Raw genomic sequence first — 19,729 nt, 5'->3', positions numbered from 1 at the left:
CCTCTCCCCTCCATCTCCTCTCCTCTTCTTCTTCCTCTTCCTCCTTTTTTCTTCCTCCTTCTTTTCCTCCTCCTCTCTCTCCTCTTTCTCCTCCTTCCTCTTTTCCTCCTCCTCCTCTTCTTCTCCTCCTCCTCCTCTTCTTCTTCCTCTCCTTCCTCTTCTTCCTCCTCCTCCTCTTCTTCCCTCTCTTCTTCTTCCTCCTCTTCCTCCTCCTCCTCCTCTCTTCCTCCTCTTCTCCCCCCCTCCTCTTCTTCTCCTCCCTCCTCCTCCTCTTCCAGCACATTCATCACACCATAGCAGAACACTCAACAGATGGCAGCAATATTTGGATGAGTCAAGGGAAGCTAGTAATTGTCTGAGTTATGGCCCCTTTCCTAGCACCAGCTACTCTTAATCTAGAGAGGCAATTCTATCCAGCTCTCACGCCAAGGCAGGATGTCCCTGCTATGCCAACAAAGGCTTGTCCCCCCTCTTTCCACCCACCTTCTCTACCCTCTCATTCCTGTAAGAAGCCCTCTACATTGTAGTTCTCCTTTATCAGTTCGAATTAGCAACTGCTCTACAAGTTACAATCTTTGTGTCTGAATAACTTAAATAACTTGCTTAAAATGTCACAGGGGCAGGACTTAAAACACAGTCATTCAGAGTGCAGAGTGCAAAGTCGACTCTGTTGAAGTCATTCTTAAACTGTTTCATCCATAAGATTATCTTTCTTCACTAAATCCAATGACCATTGTTTTGAATTCTGGTCTACCGGGAAAAGAATGTCAGTAAGGATCTTGAATCCTAGAAGTACAGTCCATGGTGCTGAATTCTGCTTGATTTACCTACTCTAGACCAGAGCTTCTAAAACTTTTTCTCATCATGATCCCTTTTTCCAGGAAAAACTTTTTACATGATTGCACCACCCCCACACTCAGATCAGAAATCCCACGTGAGGTCAAACCCCACAGTTTAAGAAGCTTTGCCCTTGAGAGTTAAGGAAGTGGATGGATATGCGGCCAGAAAAGAGAGGAGGGTGAAAATGAGCATTTTCCCCACCCAATTGACTGCTCCCATATTGTTCTCTGCTATCCAGAAGGACAGACCACCAAGCAGTGTTCTGTTGTCTAGACAGCTTTAATTATCTCCCCTGTGTCCTGGGAAAATCAGGCTGACTCCCACCCCTAACTCTAAGAGCCTGAGACTACCTAGTATGTGTGAATGGATAGAAGTTAGTTTAGTCACTGCCAACAGTTTAGTCCTCAGTTCCCATCGCTTAATCATAATGCTGATTTAGAGCTGGAAGGGGATTTTAGAAGTCTTCAGTACAGAAAGGTTAACTTGCCCAGGGTCACGTAGTAAGTGTCTGAGGGAAATTTTGAGTCTGGTGCTCTCTCCTTTATACTATGAGGCCTTGGGGATAGTTTAAACTGCTTTCAGCAAATGGTTCTGGAGATATCCTCAACATAGTGTCAAAACCCTCCCTGATTTCAAGCTTTGTTCCATTCCTTTCCCAATTTCCCTTGGGAAGGATCACTCTATCCTCTATCCACATTAATCACAGCCTTGCCTGGATCCTGACATATGGGTCTCTTATTTCTTCAAAGATTGCTTCTCCCCTAGCTATTTTTTCTCTACAGAACTTAGCACAGTGCATGGCACATAGCAGACATTTAATAAATGTTGATTCATTGAATGATTATTGATTATGACATAATATATAACATCATCACTCCTCAATCCATGAACCTTACAGAGTTATAGTCTATGACCAAGCACCAGAAATAGATGTGTGTTCCCACCATCTGAGGAGAGGTTATCCTGCCCTGTATAATTAGGCAGGGGTCCCTCTTGTGATCCCAGTTATTAGCATATCAGACTTGAATCCTGCCCCAGGAGCTGGCTGCCAATTTCTGGTGTGACTCCTCATTCCTCACTTCCTTTCATTCTCCTCTGAAAGTTTATACTCTTGCATGCTCCTTTTGTTCATATGGCCTCTTCCTAAAAGCAGAAGTCTGGCCCAAGATGCCTTCCTTTGAGCCATGGGACATTTCACTCAAAAAGGTAAAACTTGGCTGCAACCCCCTCAACCTCTCTCATCATGAATACTCTTTCCAATGCTACTTCCTGCCTCCATCACTCACAACCTTTTTCTCCCGTCCTTTGAAACAATCAGGCTGTAATGGAGGATATAGTTTGGTGTGTCTATTGGGCAAGCACCAGGCAAATGCAGGGCCTCTAGAATTTGATGTAGAATTTCTTCTGTTTCCTCTAATGGATTTGCTGAGACAAAGTTTAAGCTGCTCCTCATTCTGGGAATGGGAGGAACAAAATACTGGAAAAAGGATCTGTAAGTGATGGGGTGAGGGTGGGGGACAGGACCGAATGCAGTCTTGTTTCCAGTTCAGGAATAACTTCCTGCACAATCCTGGGAAATATACTGGGAGCATACTTCTCTGCCTTCAGCCTACTTTCTTGGGGTTGGGAAATGAGGGAAAGAATGGCAAAAGGAGGCAAAGGGTTTGGTAGACGGGAATTTGAAGGGTCCTTCTTTCTCTTTGGAGTTCAGCTGAGGAAGTTAAAGGAAAATGCACTTTAGTGGGGGAAAGGAGGAATAGCTCCCACATAGTACTAATCCTTCCTCAGTCAATTCAGACTTGACAGCCCATATTACATTTCTAGTTGGAAAGTTCTACCTTAAGTTTTGCCTCCACCTTTATGGACACTCTGTTTCCCTACTAGCAGTGAAATATGAAACCTTTTGCCCCTTTTCCAAGGAGGCTCAAAAAGAAAGGGGCTTTATTACCCCTCTATCCCACACAGCAGCAAAAAGAATGAAGAAGTAGTTTTTCTGTTTCCCAGTACCTATCTTCATGGCCTACCACATTCAACTGTCCCTATGGGGAGTATACAATGAAGAGATCTCTAGAGAATCAAAAGACCTAAGCAGGGGTCCTCAAACGATGGCCCATGGGCCAGATGCGGCAGCTGAGGACGATTATCCCCCTCACCCAGGGCTGTGAAGTTTCTTTATTTAAAGGCCCACAAAACAAACTTTTTGTTTTTACTGTAGTCCGGCCCTTCAACAGTCTGAGGGAAAGTGAACTGGCCCCCTATTTAAAAAGTTTGAGGACCCCTGAGTCCTAAGGAGAAGTGGGTTTAGGAAGGAGCCAATGTGAATGGGAATGAAGTAAGTTATATAGAAAATGCCTAGAGACATGTACATGAGAGACATCATTCTTGAGACTTAAATTCTTACTCTAATAAACTCTCTATTTCCCTTGTTGATGCAGAAGGGGAATTTTGTTTTGTTTCCCCAGAGAAGATTTTATTTCATCATTTTGCTTGACTCATGCTAGATATAGTTTACTAGTGGGTCTGCAGTTTTTGACCCCCCAAAGACTGATTGGACTAGTTGGGAGCTGGCCAAGGATGAAGATTTCATTGCTAATGGTACATAACTTAGTATTAATTCTATTTGAATTGATACCTTCCTCCAAAAAGAAAAATTTAGATCATAAGCTTTTTGAGAACATGCTGCAGGGCTTACTCATCGTTTTATGTCCTCAATGCATGCAGTCGACACTTAATTCAACATTTATTAAGCATTAACTATGTTTGATATGCCTATGCAATAGGCATGGGGGTACAAGAAAGCCATAATACAGCACTTCAGTAGGATCATAGGACTTCTTGACTTCAGGGCAAGTACTCTATCCCACAGCAAATTTCAATGCAAAAAAGACCTTGGAGGCTCTCTAGTCCATCCCCCTCATTTAAGACATGAATTACCTCACCCAGAGTCATACAGATAGCAAACTCACACAATATTCAAAGTCAGGTCTGTGACCTGAAAAAAAAAAAAGGCGAAAGGGCCCACAAACTAATGGAGAGAATATGAAGCCTCTCCATCAGATCAGCAAATTGTAGATCTCCTTATGCCATGCTCTCAATGCAAATAGTTGAAACTTATTAAGAACTTATATATGTCTTCATATTCATGGAACAAGTTCGGGCAAAAGAGAGCTCTATAAAAAGTGCTTCTAGGAAAGAGGGAGACATCATCTTTAGCTAGAGAGAATGGATGAGGTGGTAACTACACTGGACCTTGAAGGAAGAAAAGGAATGTGACAGAGATGAAGAAGGGAATGAATTCCAGGCATGGAGGACCAGGTTGGGCAGAATGGTATACCCAGGTATTTGCATGCATGAATAATATCAGAGAACATTTAGTAGTTTAATGTAGTTAGAACACAGAGCAATTAAGTGGTGCAGTAGAGAGCCAGGCTTGAAGTCAGGAAGACTCAGCTTCATGAATTCAAATCCAGCTTTAGGCACTATGATTCTGAGAAAGTCACTTCATCCTGTTTACCTTAGCTTCCTTATCTGTAAAATGATCTAAGGAAGAAAATGGCTCCAGTATCTTTACCAAAAAACTACAGAAGGGGTCATGAAGAGTTGGACATTGCTAAAAAATGACTAAACAACAATAACAAAAATGTGAGACATGACTAGAAAGAAATCCTCATAGATTTAAAGCAGCAAGGGACCTCAAATACTATCTATCCATAGAATCCTACACCTGGAGCTGGAAGAGGACTTAGAGACGATCTAACATAGATTCTATTTTTTTTAATACATAAAAAGATTACATCTGAAAAAAGTTAAGTAACTTGTTCAACATCACACATGTAGTAAGCTAAATTAATGGCTGTTGAATGAATGAATGATCTACCATGCTAGCTCTTGAATAAAAGGCCCTCAAATTTTGATGGCCCTCAAATATTTCTGTGCATTTCAGACTTCTGGTGTCAAAGGATTCATCCTAAGGATGAGTACAATTATCCAGGGATACCCCAATGGCCACAGACACTCTCTTGAACCCCAAAAACCAGAGGATCCCTTCTTTCTCAGGAAGGGCAAGAAGGCCATTTTGGATTATCCTGAGGGACATGGGAAATAAAATTGCAGAATGACCCACCCTTCTACTCCAACCAAATTAAATGGTTCCAGTAAACAAAGACATACGGGGGCAGCTACATGGCGCAGTGGGATAGAGTACTTGCCCTGAAGTCAAGAGGACCTGAGTTCAAGTTTGATCTCAGACACTTAATATTTCCTAGCTGTGCGACCCTAGACAAACTTTACTTAACCCCAATTGCCTCAGCAAAAACAAACAAACAACAACAACCCCCCCAAAAAAAATACAAAAAAAAGAGCTTTAGAAAGGAAAATCTTGTGACAACCTCAACCCCCAAATCACATATTACTTTCCAAAGTCAAAACAACATTTCTTTATTAGATGTTGTTAGGGAATATCAATATTATTGCTCTCCCATTTGTTCAGATAACTAAGAATTGGCTGTATTTATTACCCTTTTTAATGATCATTTTAATAAGGAAATTTATACCCAGTCCCAAACTTCCAAACCAAAAACAGGATTTAGTGATGTGAAGGACTAATTTTATTTTCCAGCAGTTCCCATCCTTCATACATTATTAGGAATGATCAGACGAGTTTTCCAGTCAAGTTTTCCACTGCTGGACAGTGTGCCTTGTGTCTGAAGCCTGAATGTGTGTGCCATCAGACTTGGGGAGAATCTTAAGACAATGCCAGGTGCTTAATGAACATTTGTTGAATTTAATTTAATTGACAGGGATGGTGTTTACCCCTTCAGACTGGGAGTTCCCCAAAGCTGGTCTTTCCTAAAGACTAAGTTCCCCAAAGATTCAACCATGTGTCTTCTTCACAACTGGAGCCCTGACAATAGGAACCACCTTCTCTAGCTCTGTTCTCAGGGTCTATATAGCATGTCCTCCCACACAGCTGTCAGCAAATTTTGTGGCACAGAGAGACATGGTAACTGATGGAGAAAATGATTGAGAGAACAGCATCGGGAAGGAAGTAAAATGAGACTAGGGCAGGACTGTGAACAGACAAGTATGAGTATTTCTGTGTCAAGATCTCGGTACAGCTTCCTCTCCCCATGTCATTCATACCTTCTAGACCTTATCTGAGGCAATGAAATTAAAGGCTTAAAAGAGTATAGATCTGACTAGCAGACCTTGCAGATTACTGAGGTCAGCCCTTTCATTTTACAGATGAGAAAAATGAGGCCACGATGAATGAGGTGACTTGCCCCTGCAAAAGGGTTATACAACCAACCACTCGAAATGTGGAATCAGACACTAAGTTGTCACTTCAAGAATTTCCAAACTTAAAAATCCAGCTCAGGACCCAGTGCTTCCCAGGAAGGAGAGAAACTGGGGTAGCGAGGAGATGAAGGAGAAAGGGAAGAAAGAGGCAGGTAAATGCTCCCAAAGAGGAGATACATTTAGGGGCATAATATTAGTGATATATCCACGCATTGTCACATTGTCCAAACATTGAAATATATACAAAGAAACGCCAGATGTCTGGTCTGGAAAAAGCTTTAGCAGATCTTTTAGTCCAGGGGTTCTTAACCTTTTTGTATGTAATAAATGCCTTTGGCAGTCTGATTAAGCCTAAAATGAATGTGGTTTTGTTTTCTATGTTCATAATTGAAGGAAACATTAAATTTCAGTTGGATGTTAGTGAAAATAAAAATGTAAATTTTTTCTGTTCAAGTTCATGGAATTCATGAAATCTTTCCATGTATTCCAGGTTAAGAACTCCTGATCTAGTCTAAAATCTTCATTTTGTAGAAGAGAAAATTGAAGTACTCCCACATAAAGTGGTACATATATACACATACATAATCACAATCACATTCTGACACATGACATAGGTGTACTACTCAGTAATCCATTCATGTACATAAACACAATCATACACAGAAAAACAACACATTTCTCATATCCCTTTGCTCTCAGAGTTTTACCTACACTTACAGATCAGCATAAAATTCCACATTCTTATCCCCTTCTCCCCATTTCTGCCTAGAAAGAGACAGATGGTCATAGCCTGAGGCTCCAAGCCCAGCATGAGGATGGAGGAGGGGAAGGCTCCTACTAAGTCATAGGAACTACAAGAAAACAATTGGCTCTCAAAAATGAAAATAAAGCTCCAAGGTGATTGAGCTGTTAAGGTGGCAGCTGGAACACAGGAGATGGTAGGGCTGGGAAGGAGAGACAGAGGGAATGTACCATCAGAAATTCCAATAGCTTGGCCACTTTCTCAAGAGATGTGTCTAGGAAATAGTTTTATTCTTCACCCGAAGACCTCAATTTTTTCCTCATTTACCACTCCTATTCTACCCTCATTTTTATAAACCATCTCCTAGTTCATCTGTTACCTTCAGCAGCAAGTGCTTTTTTCTAGTTATCCCACCCTACTTTCAGATACCTGGACCACCCAGCTCAGCACAAGTCTCTTCTTTTCATTCATGTGGCTTCTGAAATTCCTCCTTCTCCAACTATATGGACTGATGGAAAGAGCAAAAATGAGCAGCTTCTCCCTTCATATCCCCGTCTGAGCCTTCATGTAACCCTCATCCTACTCCCTTCAAAAGCACTTACTGAGCTGAGAAAGAATTAATAATGTAGTCCAATCAGTTGCCCAAGAAAGAGTGAATACTGAATGTGTTCCAATCATTTGCCCAAGGAAGAGTTAATAATGAGTGTGTTCCAATCAGTTGCCCAAATCCATCACTATTAATGTCAATTAAGGTGAAGTTGTCATTCTCACAGTTAGATTGTACTCCCTTCCCCGAATGACCTCTGCAAGTCTTTGTCCCTTTTGAAATTAGACTACCTAGTCTAATTTAGAGAAGATTGTGAGAAAACTGAGCCTACATTGCTCTTCTGGACCAGAACAGTGTCTATACACTTTGACTTGAAAGATGCCACAAGACTTCATCTGTACCCCCAAACTACTCTTTTCAGCCTGCCACAGTATCATTCACTTCTAAATGATCTGAAATTCTCATTATATGAGTTAAAATAAATAATATTCACAAAACATGAGAAAGCCATAGAGAATCTTAGAGATCATCTAATCTAATGTCCTCATTTACAGACAGGATAAATCATCACTGGCTGTGTATATGGATGGTACTGATTCCCAAAGACCTGGGATCTTTTGATAAAGCACACTGCTTCTTTCTACTCTAGAAAGCAGAGATGGGGCAGCTTCATCTTCAAAAGACTAAAGAAAGAATGAACACATTAGGGTTAGTTGGTCTGGAGAAAGAGAGATTAGTCTCTTTCAGCTGACTTCCTAGTGCAGATTTAACACTGAATATATCACTCCTGAGAGCCCAAGGAGCCTAGTCCCAAACTAGTCCCAAAGGCTGGATAGTGGGAATGTGAAGATGAAGGAAAGGGTACAGAAAAACAGAAAGAGACCAGAATGGGCACAAAAGATGAGATAGAGGAATAGAACACAAATCCCCATCTTCATTATTTTTCTTTGCTGGACTCCCAGAGGATAGGCATAGTTAGTATGCTCCTAACCAACAGCCCAGTTAGTCCATGGCAGCCATTTGCAAGAGCTATACCATACTTATCAAATGAGATAATATTTGTAAAACACTTAGCATAGTGCCTGGCACATTTGATAAATGTATTTAATAAATGTTTCTTCCCTCCCTCCTTCTTTATTTTCTCCTACCCTTATTTCTTTCTCCCTCCTACTCTCCTTTCCTTCCTTTTTTCCACTCCTTCCCTTTCCTTTTTTCTTGTTTTCCTCCTTCCTTTTTTTCTTTTTTCTTCCTTTTCTCCCTACCTCTACTTTCTTTTTCTTCCTTTATTCTTCTCTCCTTCCTTCCTTTTTTTTTTTCCTATTTCCTTTCTTCCACCCCTCCTTCCTCACATCCCTTTGTAATGTGCCTTAACTCTTCTGGAAGCCTTGCTCCCTAGAGAGGACCCTCTACTGCCTAAGCATGGGGCAAGGTGAGATCAAGGCAGTGCATTATAGACCAGAACAGTAACCCCACAGGATTCTTCCTCCTCTAGAGTCTGGGAGTAGAGTACTGACGCACACAGCCTGGCTCCCTGCCTGGCAGCTCCTGATATTTCCCTGGTACCACCTAAGTGCCATATCTTCATATCTTTAATATCTCAACCTTCCTTGCCTGAGGGGCACAGAAGAGGAACTGGCCACACAGCCTGACTCACTGGCACCCCACAGGTCACAGAGGGGAAGATGGATTTGGGAGAGCAGCTAATCATGTGGGCACTATTGAAGAAAGGAGCTCAGTTTTCTGGCTGCATGCCTATCACCCTGACACCTGTGCTCCCAGAGAGCATAATAATAAATACCACGCCCTTCTACCCACAGGAGAAATTCCAAGCTCCCTGGCCTGGCATTAAAGGGCCTCCATAATCTGACCCCTACCTACCTATCTCCCTTTAGTAGCTTCTGTTACAAGCCATATTGTCTGTCCCCGTCTTCCTCCCCAAAGAAACCTTTGTATATTCCTGTTTTCATGCCTCTGCTCATTATAACTCTCCCTTTATTTCCTGGAGAGATTACTTATTCTGAAGCCTTAACACATTTACTGCCTGTATCACCCATTAGGTATTTTATACCTTTGAAAACATTAAATAACAACAGAAAACAACATGTGATCAAAGTCTACCCTCTCCCTCCAATCTAGACTGTAAGTTCCATGAGGGTAGGCTCTACTTTCATTTTTTCAAAGCAATTCCACATTCACTACTTCCAGTTTGGGGTCAAACAATCCAAGAAAGGAAAGAACAAGCAAGATCACAGTTTTACAAATGAGAGAGGTGTAGTGCTTGAAGGCCCAAAGTCACACAAAACAGTTAGCTGCAGAGCTGGGCTAAGAAGGCACAAGTGCTGACTCTCCAGCCGGGAAGTTTCCTCACCATTACTACGCTGCCTCCCCAGTATTAGGCCCCAAAGTGTGGAAGCAAACCAACAGGCTGAGCCTCTGAGAAAGCTGGATCCTAGTCTCGCAACCCTCAATCTGCTCCCAGTAGCGAAGACCCCCTAAGACCTCAAGGAAGGCTGAAGAGATGCACGGGAAAGGGATGGGGAGCGTTGATCTTACCTGTCTCTGCGGGCCGATGGGGTCCGATTCTCTCCTCCTCGGCCGGGGTCCGGAGTGCAGGGAGGAGTGTGAGGGGCTGCCCGGGGTGGGAGGTAGGGCAGGCTCTGCCTGACCCTGCAAGTGATGCTGCTGCTGCCGGAGGTCTTCCTCGGCCACAGTCTGCATGCTGCGCCCTCGGGGCCGCACTGGGGCGGACTCGGCCCCGGCCCCCGGCCGCCTGCGCTCATCGCCCTCGTCGGGCAGCGGCCGAAGCTCCTCTGGTTCCTCGTCCGTCGTACCCGACGTGCTGGGCTCGGCGCCCGGGTGGAAGTCCTTGAGCTCCGTTTCCTTGTCGATGATGACCCACTCCTTGCTGTCAAAGTCCTCCTCCTCCGCCAGGGGCACGGAGCGGAAGGCGTTGCTCAAGGCCTCCTGCTCCACCGAGGCGGACACATCCATGCGCCCGCTGGCTTGCCGGTCAGCCTGGCCCGTGTCCACCGACAGCATCTGGGCAGGCTGGGAGGAGCACGCCTGGCGGGAGGGGGAACCCGGAAGGTCCATCCGAGACCTGCAAAGCCACACAGCTCTGGGGGCTCAGCCTGACCCTGCCCTGCTCTGCCCAGATTTAGACCTCCCCCACACCCCCCCAAGACCAGCTTAGTTTCCCAATAGGGTCAGACTCCTAGTTGTCCAAAGCCTGTACCCACCTGGTGTGATTTCAGGAGCCAGAAAAAGACATCCTAAACATGGAAACATGCTGTCACTCTATTCCGGGTCTTTATGCCTGGACTCCTAAATAATCTTCTTACCTCTACTCAGAATCCCAGATTTGGGTTAGATCTGGAATCAGAATTCCAGAGCTTCAAAGTTTCCCAGTCAGTGAAATCAAGTCCAACCCATATGTGAAAAAGAACCCCTATTACAAATCCTTACCAAAAAAATGGTCATCCAATCTTTGCGTGAAGAACAGTAAAAGAAACCCCTAATCTACTCCCCCAGCCCAGCCCACCAGTCTCTAGTTCCCATCTCTAATCCATTCCAGGACAAACTAATTTTCCTCCCTTTCCTCTCCTCAACCAGGCTCAAAGGCTTTTAATGGCTCCTTCCTACCCAGACCTTTGAGACTTCACCACAATTTGACCTCCATGTACCTTTCCAGGTAGATCTCTCATTATTACTCTATGCAATTCTTCTGCTTAGCCCAGACTAATCTGCTTATGATACGATAAATACTTCTTGGAATTTGGTGTCAGAAAATGTGGGTTCAAATTCTTGTTCTACTGTTTATTACTTTGTGACCTTGGGGAAGTCCCTCTTCCTGCCCTCCATCTGGGTCTCAGTTTCCTATTTTGTAGATTGAAGAGCATTGACTGGATGATCTAAGGTCCCTTTAAACTCTCAATCCTGAAATTCTGATGTAATCTTTCCCACGTCTAGGCCTTGGCTCTAGCTTTCTGACACTGAAATATCTACCCCACCTCTACTGATCCAAACACTTCTCTTAAACCTTTTCCTACATGAAAAACAGTGAGTGATCTCTCCTTTAAAGCTCCTGTGGCAGTTGCTGTCTGCATCATTCTTTTGGCATTATCATAAGCTGATGCTCTGTAAAATCTTTTGGTCAAATTGTTCTTTAAACCTTTTGTAATTGAACCTTTCTTTTGTTTATAATGTATTTCTGCAACTGAATCACAAACTCCTGGAGTCTTTCTTGGTATTCCAGACTCAGTGAAACAGAAGATATCTTAAAAGTCATTTTACAAAGGAAACTTCATTTTATAAAGGAAAAATCTGAAGCCCCAAAGGGGTAAGCCACCCAGATAGTGAGTGACAGGACCTGGAATTGGTGGTGTAGTACCTGAACCAAAATCCAGTATCTTTCACATTATACCATACTGCCTCCCAACAGTGGGGTTCAATAAATAGCTATTGATTTATTGGTTTATAAAGCTTCAAATATTGTCAGTAATGTAAATTTACATGAAAATATAAATAGACATGAATATATAAATGATATTAAGCCCTTACCTTGGCACATCATAAGCACTTAATAAATGTTTTTTCATTCATTCACATTCATTATCTGAAAGTAGGCTTTGATAGGGGAAAGAAGAGAAATGAGGGCACTCCACTCTGGTGGAAATGAGTTATAGAATGGGAGGGGTGGGAATTAAAAGAAAAAGGATGCTGAAGATGTAAACTCCATGGGGTGTCTACAATGTAGGATTGGGTCTACAAATGGCCTTGTTCCCACATGCCCTTCAAAGGCAATTGAGATTGTTCTGCTTAACCTTCAAATCCCTTCTCCAAAGCTCCCTCAAATATCACCATCTCAACTATCAGAGCTTTCACTTAAAATCAAATTAATCTGCATACTGGTCTCTACCTATCCCTTCCTGCCTTACTACTGGACTCTGTTTGGGCTTGTATTGAGATTTTCTCCTCCCAACTCTTTGTCTTTTCAAACACAGCTTAAAACCCACCTACTCCAAAAAGCTCTCTCTGATTAGTCTCATGAAGCTAAAAGGAACCATATTAGTCTTCTAGTGTAGTTATCTCATTTTACATATGAAGAAACTGAGGATCATAGAAGAGGAAATGATGAATCCAATGCTAATTAGCAGCAGAGCCAAAACTGGAACTCAAGTCATCTAAGGATCAATCAACCACTTTCCCACAACAGCACACTGTCTCTATTTAGCCTTATTGAATTTCAGTCAGTATTTCCTCAAAGTTCTTATACCCTATATTTGTAAGGAAATTAATTTTTAGGTGAATATGAGAGAAAAAGAGACATAGAGAGATAGAGACAAAGGTGGTTTAGTGAAATGTATAAGCCGAATTGTACCTCTGATTCTTCTAGATCACTGTCTGAATGATTAGCTGAATCACTCCTCACTGTGCCTCAGTTTTTTTGTCTAGGAAATGAGGGGACTAGATTAAATGTTCTTTAAGACTCTTTGCTATCTCTGAGATTTTGCAAGAGACTGTAAATTCTTCCCCTGCTGGGACCAAGTTTTTGTCTTTTTTCCTGTTTCTATCACAATACAGACTCTGCACACAGGGGTTTCTCAATTATAAGGCTTGACTAATCATTCCTTTACATCCTCTGAAAAGAAGGCAAGATACTGTTCTTAGGTTTTCCTTAGGGGATGAGATTGCAGTAGAAATTAGTAGGTCATGGTGTTCTACCCTACTAGCCCCAACTACCTCATAGCCACAGTGCCCAAGACAGGTTTGGGTCAGCTGCCACCCACATTCCACTATTCCTACCCTCCGGAGGATCGCAAATGTACCTTCTTTGGAAAGGTCAGGCTGAAGGACAAGTTCATAGAAGGAAACACACCATGAGATTTCTCTCACATCCCTCACCCATAACCCAGTGCTTCATCCAACCTATGACTCTCTTTATTCCACTAACATTCTCCTGGGCCCCACCATGTCTCTAATCTATTTTAACATCAGCTCTCTCCAGACTCTGGGCCTTCAGGGATACTTCTTCTCCTCCATCCTGGATCCTAAGGAAACCAAATATATTCTCTTCACCCAAGAAGTCTTCCATTGTTCACTATGCCAAAGTTTTTCCTTGGCTGTTCTTCCTTTAAGAAGCTTTTTTTAAAGGAACAGAAATGTCTTTGGATTCAAATCCCTTCTTATTATATATACCTCTCGCCAAGCTTATTTGTATCTCTAGCACTTAGCATGTTAGCTAAGTCTAACCCCTGGACTGTCCTAGCTCCTGTATCTGATCCCTTCTTGTCTCCCTCAGCATCCTTCAAGACTTATGTATGGTTGCCACTATGTAAAAAACAATACCCCTTCCCTTGTATTATCTATCCCAAACCCAGATAAGAGCTAAAGGAAAAAGAGCTGAAGGAAAATGTGGAGGGGACTGAGTCTTTGAACCCAGTCAACCCAGATCCCTCCCCCAGCCTTCAAACCCACCTCCTCTCATGTAGCTCAGCCCGCCCATCAGCTGTGGATAGTCGCTCAGACTCAGGGCTGTTGACCCTTCGATAGCGCAGGGAGCGAACAGGGGTGGTTGGGGAGTCTGGGGGTGCACGTACTGGGGAGCTGGGGACCCCCACTCCACGGCTCTGATCTTCCTCCACCACACATTGTGTCTGCAAGGGAGAGTGTGGGGTCTGTAGGCTACAGTGGCCCCACCTTGATGGGAGGGGATAAAGAAATGCTTTGGGTTGGGGTAAGAGGTTGGGAAGAGACTTTGTCTCCTGGAGAGTTCCCCCTTTTCAAGGAGGTGGGGAGGTGGGAGATGGGATGGTTCTTCTCCAGTACAAGGGAAATGGGAAGTCTGTTGAGATGAAAGGATTGAGAGGCCCTCTTTTCTGAGAGAGAGAAAATAGGAAGATAGAGAAAAAGGGCAATTGTGGGAAAGGGGAGGAGGAAATGTGGAATGGGGCATAATAATAGGAGGATTATGAGTTAGAGGACCAAGAAATGAGGAGAAGAGCACAGGGGGATGGGTAGACTGAGTAATGGGGAAATAGAGAGATGGGAGATAAGAAGACAGAGGAATAAAGGAATGGGGAAATAGGTCTTCCCCTGGGCTATTCCCCTTGGTTGTTACTTTGCTGATGTTAATCCTGAGCTTGTTGCGGTTGACATCCGTCTCCTCCCAGACCTCAGCTTCAGGAACCCCAGGATGGGAAGTGGTATGAGGGATGGGGCCCAGCCCCTCCAGGGGCCGCCCAGGTAGGAGAGGGGGTGCGTTTTCCTGGTCACTCAGATGCTCGCCCTGCAAAACGTCTTCTGTGTTCTCCCTTAGCAAGTCCCCAGGCACAGGGGTCACATTCACCACTCTATGGTTGGAGAGAGAGAGAAGAGACAGACACAAAAATGTCAATGATCTCTCTACCACAGGCACCTCTTTCCTATCTCCAAAGGTTCCCAAATCTTTTATTTTATAAATGGGCAAACTGAGGTCAAGAATGGAGAAATGACCTGCTTGAAATCATAAAAAAAAATTTAGTAATTCCTGTTATGACTAATAGGAAAAGAGCTAGGGGTTGGGATGAGGTAGTATAGTGTGGAAAGGAAGGGTCTCTGGAGGTGGATTAGAGGGGAATGTTTGGGAAATATTTGAGCAAAACTATGTAAGTATAGAGTTCTATCCACTAGTGAGCTCTGTGGGCAGGACTCAGCTACTTCTAGATGGAGTGGAAAAAGAAAAATATGCTCAATAAAAAAAAATCAAAGTAAGAGTGGAAAACTGAGGTACCCACTGAGTCAAGAAAGTGATGTGTAAAAAATCCAAATCCATACCAGGAGATGCTCTGTGCTTCCTTCCTTCCTTCCTTCCTCCCATTCCTTCCTTCCTTCCTTTCTTCTATCTTCTTTACCTTTTCCTTTCTTTCTTCCTTCCTCCCTCCATTCCTTCCTCCTGCCTTCCCTTCTTCCCTTTCCTCCCCTTCCTTCCTTCTTCCTTTTCTTTCTTCCTTCCTTCCTTTCTTCCATCCAATTTTTCCTTCCTTTCTTCATTCCTTCCTTCCTTCCTCCTCTCTATCCCTCCCTTCTTTCTTCCTTTCCTTTCTTCCTTTCTTTCTTTCCTTTCTCTCTTTCTTTTGTGCCTCAGTCTTCTTATCTTGCCTAGGTTGGAATTATATAGTCCATTCATAACCTCAATCCCACTGCTGATGGGCACTAAAGTTTTCCCCAGTTTCTGACCCAAGCCAGTTCACTTCTCCTTAGGCAACCTGATGACCCTCAGCCCCTGGGAGCTCACCATACTGGGATTGGATTTTATGAGAACACTCAATCAACTTTTGCCACTATGCCTAAGGGAAGACCCTTTTTCATTGGCTTCTGGTATCTAGAGTTGGAAAGGATCTCAGAGATTATTTTGTCTAAACCCCTTGTTTCTAATAAAAATTCATGTAACGAATTTAACAATTTCATTAAATTGCTTGATTTCTATTTAGTTCTCTACCTGGTTTCTTTTAGTCCCAAAAAGAAGCCTGTTATGACTACTAAGATTGGGGAATGTGCATACAGAACTATATAAGGTCAGGGATCTGCCTCACTGGTAAAATCTGCAGGCAAATTAATAGCTCATCATTAGATGATCTTTGGTCCCCATTCTATGAAAGATCTAATTCTAAATGAAGTAAAGAAATGGTCTTTCCTTCTGATAACTGAGAATCATAAGCATAGTAATGTTTCTTTGCTGGATGGAGATATGCTTAAATAGGGGATAGACTAGATTGTTTGTAAGATCTGACTTCAAATTCTATATCCATGACTTATGGCCTGTCCAAACTACAGCTTTCTGAAAAGCCAGAAGTTACCATTATGAACAGCTGGGGAGGAAATGTACCACAGTTGGTTCAACTAAGCAAGATGGCAGGGTCCAGTGCGGACTAAGCCAGATGCTTACTCAGTGGGAGGGTAACTCCACAATCTTGTCATTTGCAAGTATTGCTATATTATCTTAACCTCCTCTCCTCCATATGCTTTCTTAGAACGTTTTAGATAGCTCTTTTTTGTCCCTTTCATGCCTTATCTTGTATCTTGCTTATTTATGTACATGTCTTATTCTGCTATTTCCTCTTTTGTATTATAAGCTCCTTGAGGACAGGGACTGTCATTTTTTTTTTTCATCTATGTATCCCCAGCCCCTAATATGATGCCTTGCTTAGAAAAGGTACGTAATAAGTATTTGTTGAATTTAATTGAACTTCTCTCTCTCAAATTAGAGGCAACATGATGAAAAGCCTGGAGAGTTGCCCATTTCTTCAAATGCTAATGATGCCTTTTGAAACTTCAACCCTTCAGGATCAAATAAAAAATCCTCTTCTTGCTTTTTAAAGCCATTCATGATCTTGTCCCTTCCTACCTTTCTATTACACTACAATCTTTTCCATTTTGACCATGATTCAGGGATATGGCCTCCTTCCTGTTCCTCAAAACAGGAGACTCCAGACAATTTCTCTAGTTCTCTGTTCCTCATGGTAACTTCTCCCTTCTCATTTCTACCTCCCAGCCTCCCTGACTTCCTTCAAGTCTCAAAAGTAAAATCCCACCTTTTATAAGAAATTTTTCCCAATCCCACTTAATCTTAATGTGAGAGCTCCTGGGGGGCAGGGACTAGTTTGGTTTGCTTGATTTTTGTTTTTCTTTGTGTCCTCAGTATTTAGCACAGTGCTTGGTACTTAATAAAAGCTTGCTGACTGACTAGATGTGCTCAGGTCAGGAGAATCCAGGGTCACCAAAGCAATGTAGAGATCTAGGCATGATACAGCAAAGTATAATAGAAAAAAAAAAAATTAGCACTGGAGTCAGAGAGAACTGAGCTCAAATCTAGCCTCATTTACTAGCTGAGTGGCCCTGGGCAAGTCATTTGACCCTGATTTTGGGAAAGAAGAGAAAGGAAATAAGGAAGAAAGACAGGAAGGAAGGAAGGAGAAAAGGAGGAAAGGAAGAAAGAAGGGAAGGAAGAAAGAGAAAGAAAAAAGAAAGGAGGGAGAGATGGAAGAAGTGAGGGAGGAAGGAAGGAAGAACACTGGACTTGGAGTGAAACAAGATGTAATTCAGGTCTCAACTGTGCCACTTCTTTTGTTGACTAAAAATACCCCAGATTTTAAAATAAGTGAATAAGTAGATTAATTAATGAATAAGCAATAGAGAAATGAATAAAGAAATAAATGGACAGACAGAAAGAAAAATAGATTATGTTAAAGGCCAGTAAGACAGATGGGGGGAGGAAAGAGAAGGGAAAGGAGCAGGTAATCCTTTACTGGAATAGCTGGAATAGCCTACCCTACCCTGGCATCGGCGCCTGGATAGAATGACCTCTCTAGATCAAGAGTTGCTGGTGTTAGAAAAGGGGTATAACTCAGGCAATCATTAGCTTCCCTTGACTCACCCAAACATTGCTGCCGTCTGTCGAGTGTTCTGCTGTGGTGGGGTGGACGTACTGGTAGAAAGGAGGACATCAGTGCCTGCTTTTTCCCAGTCAAAGGCCTCATTCTCAGTGATGCCCCGTTCTTTCATGCTGTTCTCAAACACTGACATAATCAGCTGTGGGAGAAGGAGAAAGGTGTGACAGGGAGTTTGGGGAGAGGAGCCAGAAAAGTATCAGAGCAAGGCTTCTTAACCTTTCTGTGTGTCATGAGCTCCTACTGTCAGTCTGATGAAGCCTGAATCGTGTTTTTAAATGCACAAAACAAAAGGCATTATCAAGGAAACCAATTAAATGAAACTATTATTAAACTTTTTAAAAGTTCATAGACCCCCAGATTTTAAAAATTCTGTATTAAATAGAGAAGGATCTTGAGGGAATAGGAAATACACTTAAAAAAAAGAAGAATTTTTATTTTAAATAAAAATCATATAATCGATATACAAATCAGCACTTCAAGTCAACAGCTTTGATAACCTGGATGGTAAAATAGAATTAGTGCTGAAGACAGGTACCCCTGATTGTGAGACTTCCTGACAACTCTGTCCTATTCTTACAGGAATTACAAGTTTAGAGATGAAGATACCTTAGACATGTTCTTCATTTTACAAATAAGGAACCTGGGGTCTAGAGAAAGGAAGTAACTTATCCAGGATTACATAGCTACTAAGTGTCTTTGGTGAGATTTGAACTCAGATCTTCCAAAATTCTATCTACTTACTATACGCTACCTCTCTTAATTGCCAAAATGGCAATGTCAAAAAGAGACTACCTTTCTGCCTTTAAAGAAACCCTCTGAGGAGATTGTGAGCTCCTTGGAGGCAGGACCTCCTCCATGCTCAGAGCCCCCCTCATAGAGCAGGGTGCCTAACAGAGGGTTCCATGATGCTGCCAAGCAGATGGATGGATCTCAGGATGCTATAACTTTTAGAAACAGGTGGAGTGCTACTAAGCATCTCAGCAGTCCTTTAGATAGCCGCAAGAGAGATGATCAGAAGCAGTATCCCAGGTTGTGGTTCCCAAATGCACAAGCAGAAAAATGGCCAGAGGGAGGTCAGAAGACAGAGTGGGGTCCAGGATACCCTTACATATGACGCTTCCCTCGCTATCCCTACTCCCTTCCTTCCTAGAGCCCTGCTTAAAGTGAGCCTGTGAAGGAGTGGGATAGACACAGGCACTGACCTGGTAATCGGGCTTGGTAAAATAGTCGAGGTTGGCAATATGATCCAGGAAGAGATGGAACTCTGATGGCATGTGCTTCAGCAGCATCCGGTGTTCATACTTCTCCTTGATCATCCCCACCTGCTCCTGGAGGTGTGTGGGGAGGGGAAAAGTAGAGGCTCCTCCCCAAACAATGAGACTGCCTTAATTCTGCCTCAAAAGACTGATATCAGTCTCTTCCCATATACCTCCAATGTACACCACTTCCCCAAAGGTCCTTCAGTCCACATGAACTCCTCCTGTTTCCTATTCTCTATCCATTCCTCCTCCTTCTTCCCAGGTTTTCATGTCAGGTCCTCTGCTCCCCCAGATTCATCTCAACCAAGCCTGGCCCAGGGTTCTCACCTTGTCCTTGATCTTGCGCCAGGGTAGCTGCCCTACAGCAAATTCCACCAGCATGTAGAAGAGAGACCACAGGTCATCATGTCGACCCATCTCCTGAAGGGGACAGAATGGGATCAGAGTAGCCTGAAGCTCCCCCTTCCAGCTTTCCATCCCTAAGGAACAAGAGGAACTTCTCTTCCTCCAGAGTGGCAGGAGGCTGCAGTCAGGGTTGTCTAAGGCCTAGGGGCCTTAAAGGGACAGGGGAAGCCTTATGTTCCAAATGAAAACTAATTTTCCTGTGTCTACT

At 43.0% G+C, this 19,729-nt stretch overlaps 1 protein-coding gene across 1 annotated transcript in view; it reads right to left on the bottom strand.

Moving 5' to 3' along the window:
- TTBK1 (tau tubulin kinase 1) overlaps nt 1–19,729 on the bottom strand; it is a 71,461-nt gene that overhangs the window by 32,611 nt on the left and 19,121 nt on the right. Inside the window, exons 8-13 of the mRNA XM_051997009.1 lie at nt 19,444–19,536; nt 19,060–19,185; nt 17,842–17,996; nt 14,548–14,779; nt 13,905–14,083; nt 9,981–10,527 (exon numbers count right to left, since the gene is read on the bottom strand). Coding sequence (XP_051852969.1) covers nt 9,981–10,527; nt 13,905–14,083; nt 14,548–14,779; nt 17,842–17,996; nt 19,060–19,185; nt 19,444–19,536 — 1,332 coding nt within the window. The remainder of the gene's footprint in view (nt 1–9,980; nt 10,528–13,904; nt 14,084–14,547; nt 14,780–17,841; nt 17,997–19,059; nt 19,186–19,443; nt 19,537–19,729) is intronic.

Source organism: Antechinus flavipes, chromosome 4, assembly GCF_016432865.1.
Source record: "Antechinus flavipes isolate AdamAnt ecotype Samford, QLD, Australia chromosome 4, AdamAnt_v2, whole genome shotgun sequence".
NCBI lineage: Eukaryota > Metazoa > Chordata > Mammalia > Dasyuromorphia > Dasyuridae > Antechinus > Antechinus flavipes.
The sequence above is the reverse complement of the archived record's forward strand: the minus strand, read 5'-3'. Positions and strand labels throughout refer to the sequence as shown.